General features: G+C 37.4%; 2 protein-coding genes across 2 annotated transcripts; both read right to left on the reverse strand.

Moving 5' to 3' along the window:
• Positions 1-6,850: 6,850 nt before the first annotated feature.
• LOC131875283 (low affinity inorganic phosphate transporter 1-like) lies at positions 6,851-7,498 on the reverse strand. The gene has a single exon (XM_059219363.1). It carries the CDS (start codon positions 7,481-7,483, stop codon positions 6,851-6,853), a length of 633 nt encoding a protein of 210 aa, XP_059075346.1. The 5' UTR covers positions 7,484-7,498.
• Positions 7,499-14,851: 7,353 nt separating this feature from the next.
• LOC131079027 (probable inorganic phosphate transporter 1-3) lies at positions 14,852-17,424 on the reverse strand. Its single transcript, XM_058016894.2, has 2 exons — positions 17,282-17,424; positions 14,852-16,809 (listed from the first exon to the last, which is right to left on the reverse strand). Exon 2 carries the CDS (start codon positions 16,797-16,799, stop codon positions 15,153-15,155), a length of 1,647 nt encoding a protein of 548 aa, XP_057872877.2. The 5' UTR covers positions 16,800-16,809; positions 17,282-17,424; the 3' UTR covers positions 14,852-15,152.
• Positions 17,425-19,438: the final 2,014 nt, after the last annotated feature.

The following is a 19,438-nucleotide window of genomic DNA, read 5'->3' on the forward strand; positions in this document are numbered from 1 at the left end:
CTAATGAAAGCAGGCAAGGACAACTGGTATTGGTAACGACTGGATATAAATCTAATACTGGTAATGCAGAGGACGAAGCTTCCTATTGGCACCCTGCAATTGTTCCTTCTCGATATGAAACCACACCTTGTCCCCGACTTGAAAATTATGAGGAGTACGATGCTCATCATGTCTCTCCTTATACTTCTTATTGGTGTGTTCCAAAATTTCATGAACTTGTTGTTGTAAATGATGAATTCTATCGATGAACTGGGTTGCCTTATCTTCCTCCTTACCAACATGTGGAACTAGATCAGGTTGAATAAGTGGTATGGCAACGTCCATGGGTGCAAGTAGTTGATAACCAAGACAAACCTCAAATGGGATGTGGGTAGTTGAACTGTGAATTGCCCTGTTGTAGCTATGTTGAACATATGGAAGACTTTCATCTCATGTGTGGGGATGTTTTGAGTGATACATTCGTAGGATGTGTATGATCATCCGGTTCACTACCTTTGTTTGGCCATCTATTTGAGGGTGGAAAGCAGTAGACTTTATCAATTTTGTGTCCATCTTTTCCCATAGTGTAGACCAAAACTTACTAAGAAACCTGTTGTCTCTATCTGAGATAATGGTATTCGGCAGACCAAAATGAACCCAAATGTTTTCAAAGAATAGCTTTGCAGTGTCCTCTGCAAAAATGGTTTTTTTACATGCCACTATTACTGCCATTTTCGAGAACCTATCTACCACAACATACACACAATCATGGTCTCTTTTGGTGGTAGGAAGACCAGACATAAAGTCCATAGAAACTGAGTGCCAAGGTTTTTCAGGAACAGGAAGTAGTGAGTACAGCCCAAGTTTACGATTGGCAGGCTTAGCAATAGCACATGCAATATAGGCTTGAATATATGAAATAACATCATTCCGTAATTTTGGCCAATAGAAATACTTCTGAAGTATAGCAGTATTCTTACCTATACCAAAGTGATCAACAACCTTACTATAGTGAGCTTCCCATATCAACTTTTTGCGTTTTGCATTGGGCACACAAATTTGGCCAAGGTGACAAAGAATTCCATCCTGCAAATAGAAATCATTCACTTGCTGTCCCTTCATTAATTGATTATAAACATCTACAAATTCAACATCGTTCTCATACAAACAAGCCTAGGCTTCAGTTTGATGACCACATGAGTTCAAAACCATACTTATGGTTGCAATTGGAGGCTTGCTCAAACAGTCTGCTACTTTATTAGTGTTTCCCTTCTTGTGGCGAATATTGAGGTGAAATTGTTGAAGATATGCTGACCATCGTTGATGTTGATCATTCTGCAACTTCCCTTGTGTTTGCCAAAAATGAAGTGGTTTGTGATCTGTGTGGATGATAGTCTCCTTACCCAGAATGTAATGTTTCCACTGCTTACAGGCTTAAACAATAGCATACAGTTCCTTGTCGTAAGTAGCATATCGACACACTGTATCATAAAAAGTTATGACTATGATATGCAACTGGATGACCATGTTGCATGAGGACTCCCCCTAGAGCATATTCTGATGCATCTGTTTGTATTTCAAATAGCTGTTGTAGGTCAGGAAGAGATAAAACTGGTGCAGAACATAATCTTCATTTTAGCCCGTCGAATGCATCTTGTTGAGCACTTGTCCATTTAAACTTTGCTTGTGTCGCCCCCCTCAATGACTGATTTAGAGGCCAAGATAGATGGGAAAATCCCAACATAAACCAACAATAAGAGTTTTCTAACCCAAGGAAACTTCGTAACTCTGTGAGATTTCTAGGAGACGGCTAGTCCTTAATCACCTGTATCTTCTCTAGATCAACATGGACACCCTCACTGTCAATAACATATCCTAAGTATCTGATACTCTGCATAACAAAGGAGCACTTTTCTTTGTTTGCATAAAGCCCATGTTCTTGTAAGGTTGAGAGAATTTTTTCCACATGTTGCAAATGTTCCTCCCAAGTTCTGTTGAAGATGAGTATGTCATCTAGATATACCACCACGAAGGAATCAGTGAATGGTCTAAGTATATCATTCATCATTCTCATGAATGTTGCTGGAGCATTTGTTAGACCGAAAGGCATCACTAGCCATTCAAACAATCCCTCTTTAGATTTGAACGTTGTCTTCCACACATCTACTGATTCAATTGGTACTTGATGGTACCCTGATTTCAAATCAATTTTGGTAAAGAATCTGGCCCCTCTAAGCTAGTTCAAGAGGTCATCTATCCGGGGAAGTGGATACCTATTTTTGACTAAAATTTTATTCAAGGCCCTCTAGTCAATACAAAGTCTCCAGGTTCCATCATTTTTCTTTGCTAGAACAATGGGGCTGCCATAGGGTGATGCACTTGGATGAATATGTCCCTTCTCAATCAATTATTGTATTTGCCTCTTAATCTCATTATTCTCTAATACTGACCTACAGTAGACTGGTTCATTAGGTAATGGATTTCCTGGTATCAAATCAATAGTATGTCTCACTTGGCAGTGTGTAGGTACCGTAGTTGGTAACTTAAACAGATTGTCATATTTCATCAAAATTTGATTCATTGATTTTTTCTGCATTGTTGTGGTGTTTGTGATGGTGTGGGAATTATAAACAGATTTCCTTTCTCCTTCAGAATGAATCATCAATAAAATGAATGTTCCCATTTTGGCAACTAACCTCTTACATTGCTTGGCACTAATCAAAGAGGTAGTGTATGCAGGGCTTACCTCTGGTATTCGGTATTTCTACTCAAGTAATCTGATAGTCACGCTGCAAGGACTGGACTCATAAACACCATGTCATTGGTACATATATGGTTGTCCCAACAAAACATCACAAACATCTAAGGGAGCCACATCACAAATTACCTCATCTTTGAAAGGCTTTATGGAGTATGAAAGGTGACACTGCTGGTGCACCTAAATATCTCTTCCTTGACTAACCCATCCGATTGAATAGGGTTGCGGGTGGGTTGTTGTTTTCAGATTCAGTCTCTTCACAGTCTCTGCTAATATTAGGTTCCTTTGACTTCCGCTATCAACAATAAAGTGCAGAGCTTTTCCTCCGACCCACATTTGTGAATGGAACAATCTCTCCTCATCCTCCCGAGGCAATATCCTTGTAGTAGCTACCGTGGCATATGGATTAGCCTCAATGACCTGTTCGTGATTTCCTTCGGTGCATGTTTCTACCACCTTAGATTCTGCCTTGTCTTCATGCGTCTCCATCATTAAGCTTTTGATGGTTCTGCAATCTTTTGTATTATGCGAGGGACTCTTATGGAATTCACACCACATACCGTTTTCTTCTGTCTTCTTCATACTCCATGTTTTTTTTGTGGGTGAATTGGGAGAGGGTTCCTTAGAGGTTTGTTTCCATGTAGTTTTGCCACCTTCACTCTTCCATCTGTTGTTTGTGAAATTATCTCTCCTTCCTTTCTGTTTGAATTTCTCCTCAATTTTGGTAGCAAATTTATATGCACTAGGTAAAGTCTCTATGTTCAGGAATTTCATTTCGGTTTGGATGTACCTGTGGAGTCCACTCTAATAGTTGAGAACTCAGTGCTTCTCAGAATCTTTGATGCCAAGCTTTGCTGTTAAGGCATGAAATATATTAGTATATTCCTGAATAGTTTGGTCCTTCTTCTGTCGAAGCAATTGCCACTGTGTATATTTTGGTTCATATGTGTCAATAGGAAAATATTCTTCCTTTATGTGCTCCATGAATTCTCCCCATGTGGGTTTTTGATCAAAAATAAAAGTGCTGCCACTTTCTGTTGCCTTGGATGCTAACTTTGCTTCCCACGAATCTTTCACATGGTTTTCAGCTTTTAGGAGAGTGAAAGTTATCTTCTTTTCATCTGAAAATTGATTGATAGAGAAATATCTTTCCAGTTTTGAAACCCAATCATCAACAGCATCTGCGTCGATCTTTCCTTGGAATGTGGGTATATCGAAATTCACTTGCACCTTGGAATGTGGGTATATCGAAATTCACTTGCACCTTGAATGGTGTATGCCCTGTGAATGGTGGGTTTTCTTGTGACCCACGACTTTCCAGCATTTGCTTGAACTGCTCCATCATTTCTTCACGTTGTTTTGCTACTGGATCTTCAACTAATGTTTTAATGTCATCGTCTGTCTACAACTTAGCCATCTGCGATCGTGTGCATCTCAAAGGAAGGTAGTTTGAAGGATTCCTTGTTTCCAAGCCCAATCTTTGATGTGTTGATCGCGTGTGATATGATATATAGGAGCGAACTTGCTCTGATACTACTGATCTGAGCTATGGATTCAGATGACAACACTTGAGTGAGAACTTGTGGTATTGTAAATTATGTTTACAAGAACTAGAAATCATAGAATTGAAGCAAGCCAAAAATTAATCTATTTCATTCAAAAATCAAACATATAGAAGTTCATGAGATTCCAAGGGTCACAAAGACCTCTTGAGAATCGAAGCCCAATAGTCACATTTGTTTATTACATAATAAAATCTAAAAAACTACGAAATTTTCAAAAAAACTATATGAAAATTTATCCTAACTTCAACTAGACATAACTTTGACTCGAAACTACGAACCGTTGATCTCATTGGAAAGGTCTCCAAGAGATGTAGACCCGAATTTGAAAGAGGTTTTAGCCATGCTCTTTTGCCGCTTTCAAGGGCTAAAAATACCCTTAAGACCTTCAAAATTGCAAAATACTAACATATAGATAAACTAAACTAAAAAAAAATATAATTCAAAAATTCTTCTGATGAGGCAAGGACGACTGGATGTAAGGGAAGACTAAAGATTGCCACCATTATTTTTTCTTGTCGATTTGTAATCCTTTAACAGTGATGATCTGTGATTCTGTACTGCCATCCCCCAATTGATATTCCAAGTTGTTCAAAGCTTGGCATTACTAAATTTTTGTAAGATATAATCTGTACCCAACTGGATGGCTTTCGATAGATTAGCTCACCTCATAACTTTTGTTTTATTCCACAACACGATATCACGATGATGCTGTATGTCAGTGAAGACCAAATTAAAAATATTTCCCTGTACCATATTCAATGTATTTATATTGCATGCATTTAGTATGCTTTCGCTGAAAATGAATTCTATAGCCTAATTTAACCAGACTTGTTTTGAAAGTGGCGCAAAATTTCTCCCAAAAATAGTGTGCGTGACTGTATAAATGCTCTCCAAGCTCTCTTTGGTATGAATCTGTAAATTTGTTTTTCTTTTAGAATACTTAAAAAGTTGTGCAATATTATAAAACCATTAGAGATGCCATATAAGCCAATGCGTAGGCTTCCACATTCTCTTAAGCGTCGTGTAGAAAAGTAAAAATTTATTTGCATGGTCATGCGGTGCTGCCGTACTCCGACAGACCACTGCGAAAATGAAAGCTATGGAATTGAGTTAAATAAACCAATTTACAGACTACTGGATGTAGTTTAAAGTGGATAAATTGGTGGTGTTTGTCTATTCTATAGTGGTAAAACCTAATACGGCCAAGCAAGAAAAGCCAAATCGAAGAAGGCCGGTTTCTAAAGGAATAATGGAAAAGTTTCTCAGAAGAGAAAGTACTTTGTTCAGATCTCGCATTTTCAGCCCATACTGTAGAAGAGCGAAAAGCTAAAGTAAGAGAAACAAACAAGTTACGCTGCTTGAAATCCCAACTGCTTGAAAACAAAATAAGTACTTTTGCCGAGCAGATCTTAAAGTGCACATAAAGCAGAGGGAATTAAAAACAATACAAAAGAGAGATTACTGGGGCAGCTGACAATGTGGGCTCAACTTATCCTGTCGGTTCTACTTCAGATTAAAGAGCTTTAATGGTCAAATGGTCAAAATTTGGAGTTCGTAAAATAAGGCTTAACCTGTAATGTTCTTAAGGAGATTACTAGGTAATCGTTCTTCAACTCTTCCATGCACAAAAAGTGTTAACCACCTGCTCCGAAAAACAGCTTACCAATGCTTCTATCACCTTATCTACACCTCCAAAATAGTACTAAAAAAAATCTCTACCAATCTTCTATCACTTCATCAACTTGCAAAAAGTGCTAAATAAAAATTACAACATTTAATATAAAAAAAAAAATACTTGACTATTGAATCCTACACAAATAAATTCCTCAGAATGAGAGTACAACATAGATTCAACATGAATTTAAAGTGTCATATAAATTTTAAGTTTTCAAATATCTCAACAGGGGTTGCAGAGAATTTTTAGGAATTTTTGTAAGCATAGATTCTATGAATTTCGTTAATAATTGACAAACTTAAAAATCTAAATTACAAAATCTCAGAAAGCCAGTGACCACATGATTATTTTTTAACAACCAGACATGCTAAATCTACAATTAGTAACTAAATTTAGAAATTTATTTTAAAATTTTTCGAAATTATAGATAAATTGTATGTACTATCCAAAATTTAGAAAGTATACCAGAAAAACTTCAGCCTCACAAATTTAGAAAGTATAATAGGAAAACTTCAGCCTCACTTCAAATACTTTTGTTTATATTTAAAATATAAAATAAGAACTCTCATTTTTTTACACAAGATTTTATTTATCTTATAGCATAAAACTTTTTCTTTCCATAAGAGTTCCTGTTTAAAAAAAAAATTGTAACGACTCCATCATATAAACAATCACACAAGGGAAACAAATGTTTCTAACTACAGTGTAACGTTTGTGCTGATGTAATGGGATCTAATTCATATCCTTGTAATTCGAACTCGAAGCTATACATTATTACATAATTAATATAAAAAAGGATACTATATGGAGTAAACACAAGATGTCCCTCTGTCATACATACAAAAATAGCAGAATCAAGAAATCAATGTCTGGTTACAATAAAACAAAAACGTAGGACAACTCGACAACGTTGGCATCTTGTTCTTCTTCGTTTTCTCGGGACATCTCTTCCAGCGACTTACCCTTGGCCTCCGGCACGAAAAATGTGCACAGAAAACCCAGTGCATTGATTATATCGAGCAATAAAAGGGGCTTTTTGATGCCGATACCCTTGGGATATCCCTGATCTGTTTCACTTGCATTTATACTTTGAGTGGCGTACAGGAATCCGAAAGCTCCGACTATGGCGCCTGCCTTGCCAGCTGCTGCGGAAATCCCATGACATATGGATCGCAATCTCGTAGGAAAGATCTCCGCCGGGAAGATGAAAGTTGTACTGTTGGGCTCAAAATTGGCGAAGAAGAAAGTAAATGAATACATGACCACGAAAGCAACGTGGTCACCAACGCAGTAGCCACTGGAACACTTGTGTCCTCGCCAATGATAGTAAGGAATCGCCAAAGCAAACATAAACACTGTCATGAAGAAGAATCCCATGAGCTGGATAGCGAAGCGCCCGATGCGGTCGATTTGGGCAACGGTGAACCAGTAGCCGGGGACAGTTGCGCAGACCGCAATAAACGACTGGGCTCTAGCCACAGGGTAAACTTCCTCAATGGCGTTCATCGTTTTGGCTGCGGGCAACCATCCCACGGCTGTGTAGATGTCCTTTCGGAAAAGATTGGCTGCGGGCACCCATCAGTCAAGAGGAGGAAAAGAACCAAACAGCTTCCTTATTCATCTCCTCTTACTTGTTGACCCAAGAGTTGTTGGCAGATATCCTCTTAATTCTATTGGGAGCTCGGTGTTTCAGAGTAGTCATATGAAAGAATTTTGGTATTCCGATCACCAATTTCCAGTATTGCTCTTCTTCGGAAATAATGTCATGGAGTTTCATGAGGATCTCCACTTCTATGTCCATGGTGTGGGGATCATCTGCAATTGAATATCATCTATCATCTAGCTCCCTTTTCAAACCATCTTTCATCTGAAAAATGTTCCCAAAAGAAGATTTATTTCATTTCTGGACATTTGCTTTAATGTTGGCCAATTTTTAAGCCACTATGAACATAGCCATACCTTGGATGTTAATGTCCCACCATTCTTCGATTCTGTCATAAGATCAATATTAAGGGTCCACATCTTCTCAAACCTGAAGGAGAAAGCCTCTCTCCTACTCAAGGAAGAAATACTCAAAGCAATCAGGAAGTGGTCAAAACCAATCTTGGACAAAGAGGATAGACAACAGGAAGAGTCCAACGACCAATCCGGAGATATGAGGCCTCTATCCAGCCTCACTTCAATAAGATCTGAACCACTTCTCGTATTTGACCAAGTAAACATAGTGGCACCAAGATCAAGGTCTAACAATCCTAGAAAATTGATCATATCTAACAGATCTTGTTTACTATCTTCAGCAATCGGGGCTCCACCCAGCTTCACCAAATTAGAAATAGGGGTGTTGAAATCTCCCATCAGGATCCACTTTTCATTGGGAAAATTATGCCTCACATTCACCATAGAAGGCCACAGAGACTTTCTAGCATTCATACCATTAGGAGCATAAATGTTGAAAATAATTCAAGGAGAGCCATCTATAAGATTAGTAAATCTTGTGGCAATGTGATTAGGGCTAGTCACAATAGCTGAACCTTGAACCATTTGGGGGTTCCAAAACATAGCGATACCTCCAGACACATCATCAGTATCACAAAAATGAACACCAAAATCTTTAAAGACTGCTAATTTCATTTTTAAAAGTTTATCAGACAACATCTTAGTCTCCTAAACTAAACAAATCTCAAGTCTACGATCCCTCACCAAATTAGAGAGAAGATAATTCTTATGGAGGTGATTGGACCCCCTTATATTCCAGGAGATGATCTTCATTTAGTAGAGGCAGCGAAGGCAATCCTCATTTCCTGTAAGGTTCTCTGAGAGCCATCTTGAATCTTAGCCTTTCTTTGCATATACCTATTGAAAAGGTTTGGGGGTCTTCCCACTCCTCTCATTTCTGAGCCACAATCAACTCTCTATCTATTCCTAGTCTTAACCCCAACTGAACCCGATGTCAAACCATTGCCAGATGGGGCAGGTAAGTTACGTCGATGATATACTTACCCTAGATATCAAAATATACTTCTTATAGTATTAGATTTATATTATGCATGTATTACATCTACCAAAGAAAATCTCTAGATTATCTAACTAAATAAAGGGAGTTTTAAAAATATTTATATCAATTACTATTTATTTTATTTTCTGAATGGCTACTGGATTTGATAAATTCCTCTCACCATGTATATCGAAGGGTTGGATATAACGAATATAGAATATAGAATTAACCTTTTTAGAAATGGGTAATAATCTATAAAGAATCTAGGGTCTATTTTAAGAGGGAGAGGAGATGTTCAAGGAATTCCAATAATAAAGTTATCTAATATCTATCCCACTATCTTTTATAGAGAGAAGCACAAGAATTTATAGTAGTTTAATTAGACGCACTATACTTAAGGGTTGGATACTAGTCGATGAGATAAGAAACATACTAATATATTTAGCTAATATTTGTACTTCAAATCTTTCTTCCAATTAGATTAAAACCATTGAAAATTGATTATATAAAAAAAAATTATTGTTCTTAGAAATATTAAATTAGAAGGATGCAATGATATATCTTGATAATTCAAGTTGATTCACTTGTATATTACTTTACCTTTGTGTTACAAGAACAACCACAAAAATATGTTTGAGGTTCTTGCTTAGCATTGTTCTAAGATAGTTTCCAATCATATATATTTCATTGGTCTTTCTTAGAATAATTTTCATAGGGGTAGATGTTTTATAGAGAATTGGAACCATATTTTTACTCTTCTAAGTATTTATAAGTCAATATTTGACTCTAAGAATTAGAATAGGGGTTATAATTTTATAATAAAATATATTAATCTAGACTATAATGTAGACTTGGTCCTACTATGAATGCAAAAATGACCATCAATTATTTAAGTTAGAAAGGGAGATGACATTTATATTAGGTCATATTAAAGCTTGATGAATGAGTTAGTAACTATTAAACTTACATTTCTACCCAATTACAACCTCTCCAATAAACTTAGTAATAATAACAAGGTAAATATCAAGATAAATGAGATTCTTACATAATTCTTTATTGTTCTGATTGATTAAAGTGAGATACGCCTGAACCTTTACATAAGTGCTCTACAGGTGCACACAAGGGAGGAACTCACAAGCAGTGAGACCACCAAGCCCAAAAACATCAAAAAAGGAAAGAATTTTTTTGAAACAAGGTTTTTTACCAGAGCATCCAACTTGCACGAACAAGGTTCCTGAACTCCAAAATCATATAATCAGAACAGAAGAATTTAGGAGAAAAATCAGACCCATTTTCCAGACAAAAACCCCTACATAGGAAACAGACCACCCAAGGAAACAGGAAACTAATCATGGATTTTGAGAGGCTTCTCGCAGCCTATTACTAGAGGAACCACCTTGAACCAAGACAATCTCAGTCAAGGAGGGAGACAACAAAGATTTCAAGACATCCAAAAACCTTGTGATAGTTGAATCACCTAGCGATTCCAAAAAAACCAAAGAATGGACTAGCATAAAAAAATATAAAGGGTTTTGTGAGGCATCCCAAAACCTTTGCCTATAAAGAAACCTTGCAAACAAAGAATAGTGAACCATCTAAATAGGTCCATTTGCAGTAGTGCCCCTAGGAATCAGAGACCCTAGAGTTATGGATATAGGGAAGCGACCTCTACTTGAGAAACAAGTTCTTTAATCACCAAGAAAAAGCACACCACAAGGTGCATATGGAGGAAAAGGAAAATAAAGATAGTCACCAAGGCAACAACAAACCAGCCCAAGATACATAGAATGCCAAACATGGCTCCCAGATAAGAGGTGGGGAAAGCAAGCAAACTAAGGAGCTCCTCTCTGAACCAAAAAGAACCCAGCTAGTTAGGAGGAGTAGGCAATGAACCCACATCCTCAAAGACAGATCTCTCTCTGCCTTTTGTCACAATAATGAAACCCTTAGCCTTAACATCACCATCTGTTTCGTCAGTTCCATCTCCATCACCATCACCGTTTGAATCCCCTGCACCCCTCTTTCTCCTTCTCTCTCTCTTGTTGTCCATGTTCTCCCATAATTCTTTATTGTTTATAATTGAAACATAATTCTATTCTATTTTCTATACACATAATAGATGATGTATATATTGGTGATGACCTTTGGACATTGTGCAAATGGAAGATGTCATATATGCATTGAAAATAGACACAAATGTGTTGTGATTATAAGAAAGATCACTTAAAACATCTACAATTTTTATTACATGTAATTTTTTAAGTTTAAGAACTAGAGCAAGGACAAATATCATATAAATAATTAAAGCTCCTTTTCACAAAACTCAAGTTGTCCATTTCAAATGAGCATCCTTCAATACATATAATACATCAAATCAGATTGGATGTTTTACATAATCACTCAATATGATAATTTATTCTCAAATAGATTAGTTTTGAAAATATTAACCATTAAAAAATTATATTTTAACACAATGTACAAAAAAGTTTCCCATGTTAGACATTTGTTGAAACTTATCCTTTTGTAAATTTATTTGTAGTTGGCAACTTAAAAGGCAGACCAAAGCAATAATCATGAGCTTCAAAAATCAACAATCATAGTTGTTAAAACTTATAACAGAGTGTACTCAATTAATTGTTTTTTCTTTGTATTGATAGAATGAAAGAAAAAATTATATAAATGAAGATAGTCATAAAACTGTCAAAGAGAGGACTGAATACAAAAAACAGAACCGCAACCTTGCATGATTGCAAACAAAGGCTTGAAGAGAACAGTCAATTAATTTTTAATGCCCAACAGAAATGTTTACAAGTAGGGGAAGATTACCAAGTAGGGGAAGATTACCAATAGCTTTCATAGTTTCAATAGCTGCCATCTTATTGTCATAGTGAGCCCCGGATAGCCATCATAGTAAAAACACCATTAATAAATTTGTTTTGTACCAATAGTCGATCATTTTTTGTAATTTTTTGTTCATAATTGGCCCATTTGTGCATCACTATTGGAACATTTGTGCAAAACTATTGGGACATTTGTCCACAATTACTGGCGATTTTGAGTGGGCGGTTACTGGAACATCTATAGTTAGGTATCAAGCGATGCTTTGAAATGTGTACGTTTTAACCTTTGTGCGCATAACTGATTCTACATCTTGCATCGTTACTACCCACAAGCCAGATTAATAGCTTTAAGTAGTTAAGTCACATACAAAGACAACCAAAAAGAAAAATTCAAAATCCAATATACAGTTTTGGATCTGTGTGTTCATGAAATTAACTATGACGACTACTGATGCTCTTCCCCTATAAAGAACAACATAAATGACTTTGAAAAGGGTCCCACACATCCAGGTCCCACACATCCGATTGTAAAGTCAAAACTTCCTATATACTAAATAAGAAACGCTAAAAATCAAATCAAGACCAATACCAATGTGAAAACATGAAAATAAATGTAGATATGAATACGTCCAATGCCTGAAAATGTGTGGAGAGCAGTGCATGGACTTCCGGAAAATTCTGAATAATGCTGCTCAACAACTACAACTTGTGTGGTTAAACGACTTTGACTTAAGTTCACAAAGCTTACATCATGACAAAGAAGCAGGAAATTTCTATCAGGGGCACCAGCATGAATTTGTTGGCTAATGAAAGCAGGCAAGGACGACTGGATGTCAGGGAAGACTAAAGATTGCCACCATTATTTTTTCTTGTCGATTTGTAATCCTTTTAACAGTGATGATCGGTGATTCTGTACTGCATCCCCCAATTGATATTCCAAGTTGTTCAAAACTCGGCATTAATAAATTTTTGTAAGATATAACTGGATGGCTTTCGATAGATTAGCCCCCCTCATAACTTTTGTTTTCTTCCACAACACGATACCCACCTCATAACTTTTGTTTTCTTCCACAACACGATATCTCGATGATGTTGTTTGTCATTGAAGACCAAATTAAAAATTATTCCCTTCACCATATTCAATGTATTTATATTGCATGCATTTATTATGCTCTGGCTGAAAATGAATTCTATAGCCTAACTTAATCAGACTTGTTTTGAAAGTGGCGCAAATTTTCTCCCAAAAATAGATAGTGTGCGTGACTGTATAAATGCTCTCCAAGCTCTTTGGTATGAATCTGTAAATTTGTTTTCCTTTCAGGATACTTAAAAAATCTGGAATATTATAAAACCATTAAAGATGCCATGAAAGCCAATACGCAGGGTTCCACATTCTCTTACAGCGTCTTACGCAAAAGTAAAAAATTATTTGCATGGTCATGCGGTGCTGCCGTACTCCAACAGACGACTGCCAAAATGAAAGCTATGGAATTGAGTTAAATAAAACAATTTGCAGACTACTGGTTGTAGTCTAAAGTGGCTAAATTGGCGGTGTTTGTCTACTCTGTAGTGATAAAACCTAATACGATCAATGAAGAAAAGCCAAATCGAAGAAGGCATGTTTCTGAAGGAATAATAGAAGAGTTTCTCATAGGAGAAAGTAGTTTGTTCAGATCTCGTATTTTCATCCCATACCATTGAAGAGAGAAAAGCTAAAGTGAGAGAAACAAACAAGTTGTGCTACTGGAAATCCCAACTGCTTAAAAACAAAAAAAGGTACTTTTGCCGAGCAGATCTTAAAGTGCAGATAAAGCAGAGGGTATTAGAACAATACAAAAGAGAGATCACTGGGGAGCTGACAATGTGGGCTCAACTTATCCAGTCGGTTCTACTTCAGATTAATGGTCAAATGGTCAAAATTTGGAGTTCGTAAAATAAGGCTTAACCTGTAATGTTCTTAAGGAGATTACTAGGTAATCGTTCTTCAACTCTTCCATGCACGAAAAGTGTTAACCACCTGCTTCGAAAAAACAGCGTACCAATGCTTCTACCACCTTAACTGCACATCCAAAATAGTACTTAAAAACATCTCTACCAATCTTCTATCACTTCATCCACTTGCAAAAAGTGATAAATAATTACAACATTTAATATTAAAAAACTGTATTGAATTCTACACAAATAAAAACCTCAGAATGAGAATTTAATATTAAAAAAATGTATTGAATTCTACACAAATAAAAACCTCAGAATGAGAATATAAAATTGTAATAAAAAATTAAAAAGTATCTTTTTAGAAGAATGCAAATGTAAATTTAGATTCATCATGGATTTGAAGTGAAAATTTTTAGTCTCATGGAAGAGGGCTTCTTGCTGAGATTAGGAATTTAATGAATTTTAATAATTGATAAGTTTAAAAAATTTAATTTCGAAATTTCAGAAAACTAATGATCTCATTATTATTTTTTAGTAACCAGAAATGCTAAATCTACAATTACTATTTATTTACAAAAATTTACACAGTTATAAATAAATTGTATGTACTACCCAAAATTTAGAAAGTATACTAAGAAAACTTCAGTCTCACAAATTTAGAAGGAAAACCTCAGCCTCGCTTCAAATACTTCTGTTTATATCTAAAATATAAAATAAAGACTCCCAGTTGCTTACACAAGAATTCTATTTTATCTTGTAGCATAAAACTTTTTCTTTTCATATGACTTCGTCTTAAAAAAAAAATTCAGATAAACAATCACACAAGGGAAACAAATGTTTCTAACTGCAGTGTAACGTTTGTGCTGATGTAATGGGATCTAATTCATATCCTTGTAATTCGAACTCGAAGCTATACATTATTAAATAATTAATATAAAAAAGGATATTCTATGGAGTAAACACAAGATGTCCCTCTGTCATACATACAAAAATAACAGAATCAAGAAATCAATGTCTGGTTACAATAAAACACAAACGTAGGACAACTCGACAATCCCAAACCAAGTGGCTAAATTGCGAAACATGCGGAATCACTATGTCCTCTTAGGAAAGTGCAACAAAGAGAATCTGTAAGATCCCGATCACATTAATTAGACTGGTTCAACAGAAGCCCATAATAAGGAAAATTCATTACAAAAACACCCAGATGGCACTGTGTCAATTATCAACCCAAAGAAAGTGAACAGGCTACATACATACATCTCCACATTGAAAAGAGATTACTGCGCATTTATCCCATTATACAGTACACCTCGGACGATTCGTTTCAATGACACAAACGAAGCGCCTACGAAACACACATAATACATTAACTATAATAACTCAGAACTATACGACGTTAAGTTCAAACAGGCACAGTTTTAGAGGATCCGGCGTTGGCATCTTGTTCTTCTTCGTTTTCCCCGGACATCTCTTCGAGCGACTTACCCTTGGCCTCCGGCACTAAAAATGTGCACAGAAAACCCAGTGCATTGATTATACCAAGCAACAAAAGGGCCTTTTTGATGCCGATACCCTTGGGATATCCCTCATCTGTTTCACTTGCATGGGTGCTTTGTGCGGCGTACAGGAACCCAAAAGCTCCGATTATGGCGCCTGCCTTGCCAGCTGCTGCGGAAATCCCATGACATGTGGATCGCAATCTCGCAGGAAAGATCTCCGCCGGGACGATGAAAGTTGTACTGTTGGGCCCAAAATTGGCGAAGAAGAAGGTGAATGAATACATGACCACGAAAGCAACGTGGTCACCGCCGCAGTAGCCACTGGAACACTTGTGTCCTCGCCAATGATAGTAAGGAATCGCCAAAGCAAACATAAACACGGTCATGAAGAAGAAACCCATGAGCTGGATAGCGAAGCGCCCGATGCGGTCAATTAGGGCAACGGTGAACCAGTACCCGGGCACCGTTGCACAGAGCGCAATAAGCGACTGGGCTCTAGCCACACGGTAAACTTCCTCAATGGCGTTCATTGTTTTGGCGGCGGGCAACCATCCCACGGCTGTGTAGATGTCCTTTTGGAAAAGATTCGAGCTGTAGAAGGCTATGTCCAGGAGAAACCAGCAACTGCATGTGCCTAACAAATGCACTCCGTGGCGCCTCAGGAACTCTTTTGAAAAAAGCCCGAATTGCTCTGCACGGGCCGGTGCAATCGTCGTCGTCGTGGTCACTGCATTTAGCTCGTTGTCTGGCGAGAGGAAATCCACCTGAAGAACTTTCGACATGTCAGCGGCCGCCTGCTTCGAGTCCCGGGCCACCAAGGCTGTGTAGCGGGCAGTCTCGGGCATTTTGAGCCGCCAGTAGTAGGTCAGAACGGCGGGCACCGCTCCGAACATGAGAATTATTCGCCACACGTAGTCCGCCTGCGGGGCTGTGGACAACCCCGGATTTTCCTCAAAGGAAGGACGATGATAAGCCTTGTTGAACGCAGCCGCCACGATGATCGACACGGCACCACCAGTAAGAATACCGAATCCTTGCATGGCGAACACCGCTGCTATGAACGCACCACGCGTTCTTTTGTTAGCGTACTCCGACATGATCGTGGCGGACAATGGATAATCTCCGCCGATTCCAACCCCAAGCCAGAATCTGAAGAAACAGAGCGTGGTCATCACGGATTTGGCCGTGTGACCGAAGGACAAACCGCTCGCAATGGCGCTGATCACCATCGTCAGGAGCGTCATGCCGTAGACCTTCTTTCTCCCCAGTTTGTCACCAAGCCAGCCGAAAAACAGTTGCCCCGCAAGAGTCCCACAGAGGGCCACGCCGTTAACCGCAGCCGACACGTTTGCGGGCAACGACCCAGGCTTTCCCGTTGCTGGATCATAATAATAGAGCCTCCCCAGGAGCTTCGTGACCGTCGTTATACAGAAGAGATCATAAGCGTCTGTGAAGAACCCCATGCCGGATATTATAATTGCCGTAAAATGGTACCATTGTGTCTTCGCCTTGTCAAGAGCATTCAGAACTTCGAGATCCCTGTTAGCCATCTTTGATACCCTAAAATCAACAAGGAAAAGTAAGCGTATTGGGAAACTGTAACAGACTAAAACGACAATGGAAATTCATCACAGATGGGATCAAATAAGAAAAAACTAGAGGAAATTTGAAATTCTAACTTTCTAACAAATTGGGACTGGAAAAAACAACCCAAAAAGTGAAAAATCATCATAGAAGCGTATTGGGAAACTGTAACAGACTAAAACGACAACGGAAATTCGTCACAGATGGGTTCAGAATAAGCAAAAACTAGAGCAAATTCACAATTCTAACTTTCTAACAAATTGGGATTGGAGAAAACAAGCAAAAATGAAAAAATTCTTCCCTGATTTTTTTGTGGGTTCTGCAAATTTATCTGGCCTAGAGAGCATTAAAATATTTTTGAGTATCTTCAATCCCAACGAAAACTTCAGGACTTACAGTTTAACTAGATCACAAAAAAAAAGCTCACACAAATGGCTTGCATGCCTACCACTTTCTTTGCTGAATTGGGTGGGGATGTCAATCTACTACGATTGCCTCCGATTTAGTCGTTACTCCCCGCTATCATCTAATGTCGGGCAATGCAATTATAAAGGAGTGGTCGAAGAGTTTCGGTTTCCTAACTAATGAATTTCACAACTTAAACGGAACGGAAGAGCATATTCTTTCCTGAAACCGGGAATATCTTGAAACTCTACAAGTTAGAAAGTTAGGGGCTGTAAGCAAGATCCCATGCGCGCAGATTTTTTAGTCTCAATTTTTTTGGTCTTTTGAAATAGAGATTTTTTTAAAACATCATATATTAAGAGATTGTATTATAATTAGTATAATATACGGTGTGGATTTCTTTAAGTGTTGGAGGTTTGTCTAATAGTTATGTCATTGATGACCTTTGTTTCACCTGCTCTACGTAATCGTTATCTTGTGATTTTAACTTTCATTGTCGAGCTCCCTTAATAAATTCAAACACATGACCGTGGCTCATTCTCTTCTCAGCGGATCGAAAGTTTTCTTGCAAATCGATTCTACTTATAGTTTTAAGCATTAATTACTGTGAAGTGACAGCGACGTGTTCCAGCAAAAAATTTGTTATGCTTGACCAGAACCGAGAGAGGCGCTTGTCCACGCCTTCGCCTCTTGAACATCGACCATTTGAGAACACCTAATTCCACTACAGATTAAAAACTCATTTGTTTACGCTGCGACACGTAATCTCACCGCGTCAAAAATGACTAGCATAGTCAACATTTATTAGATTCCCTTACTTGAAGTAATGAAACAATGAGGTGTCCCTCTTCCCGCGGTTTGAGAGCGCTTGGGATCTTAATTAACACTATATAAGAAGATTACAATAATGCAAACTCTGCTAGGAAGACGCGATCTTAGAATTGTTTAAGCTGCAAGTAGTTAAGTTGAGTTGTTGTTTCTATATAAAAATGGACAAAGAAAAAAGAAGTCCTCCTCATCAAACCAAACTGATTTAAGCTTTAATTTATTCAAATCAAACTTTGAGTTGTTAGAGTGAAATAGATTGGATCAAATAATATTAATATGAAGTATTATTGTAGTACAAATAACAATAAATGCAGAAGAGATTGTGTCACTTTGTGATTAAAAAATTATTGATGTTTTTGAAATATAGAAACATTTTAGGTAGTCATAATGAAAGATATTTATAGGGAGGATGGATGAGAATAGTGTACATTTCTTAGGGGATGATGGTTTTCCTTTTGAAGTGGGTTTGGTGCTATCAGTTGCGGGTTGGAGGTGGTTGTGTGCTAGGACTGGTTATCTTGCAGGTGATTAACCAGAGAGGCCTCTCCTCCCTTCTTACTTACTTCTTTGGTGGCATTGGGCTTCCTTCGAGGGATGTCATTTTCTTCTTGGGTTTATGCTTCTTTCCTTGCAGTCCCTCATCCATAGACTTTTGTTCCTTTGGGGGTAAGGTTAAGTATTCCACTTCTTGGCACTTCCATCTCCTGACAGTCTTCAACTCTATTCAAGAACGTCTTATCTCAAGAAGGTATTTCAGGTAAAAGGTTGTGAAATCCTTTTAAAATCTACTATTTTATTTCTACTCCTTTGGCTATTTTAGTTTCAATTCAAGGTTTGTTTGTAGGAAGATGGTTCAAGGTACTCTCCTAAACCCTTATGTTCTAATTAAGTGATTTAGGTTGTGAGGGAACTTGGTTCATGTCAGTTTGGTGCTTTGGTCAAAAACATCATTTAAAAAAAGGTTTGCCTTTTCTAGTTTTTGTGGTCATGGTGGTCTCACTATTGGTGAGACCCCCTTTTGTATGCCAACTTGGTAGTTATGTAACAGTTTAGACCACTCTCGATTTAATCTATTCAGAACATTTTAGATAGTCATGTGTATGGAGCATAATTAATTATTGTTTTAGTTAATACAAGGTTGAGTGTGTTGTTCTAAATTAGATTGAAATCATGACCTCGTTTTGTAGTGTGAACCTATTCTTATTTTATTTAAAGATTATATCATGTGAGTTTTCAAATATATAGATATTTTAGGAAGCATTTTTATCAGGGTATTGATATTATAAAAAATTTAACAAACAACAAGCTCTATAAACATACATGGAGAAATAAAGAGAGGGTAGAGAAGCATAGAGAAATAAAGAGAGGATAG

The sequence above is a fragment of the Cryptomeria japonica genome, chromosome 4 (genome assembly GCF_030272615.1).
Source record: "Cryptomeria japonica chromosome 4, Sugi_1.0, whole genome shotgun sequence".
NCBI lineage: Eukaryota > Viridiplantae > Streptophyta > Pinopsida > Cupressales > Cupressaceae > Cryptomeria > Cryptomeria japonica.

Bases quoted from the DNA above. Each gene is read 5' to 3' on its own strand.
- LOC131875283 (XM_059219363.1), bottom strand. From the start codon at position 7,483: ATGAACGCCATTGAGGAAGTTTACCCTGTGGCTAGAGCCCAGTCGTTT.
- LOC131079027 (XM_058016894.2), bottom strand. From the start codon at position 16,799: ATGGCTAACAGGGATCTCGAAGTTCTGAATGCTCTTGACAAGGCGAAG.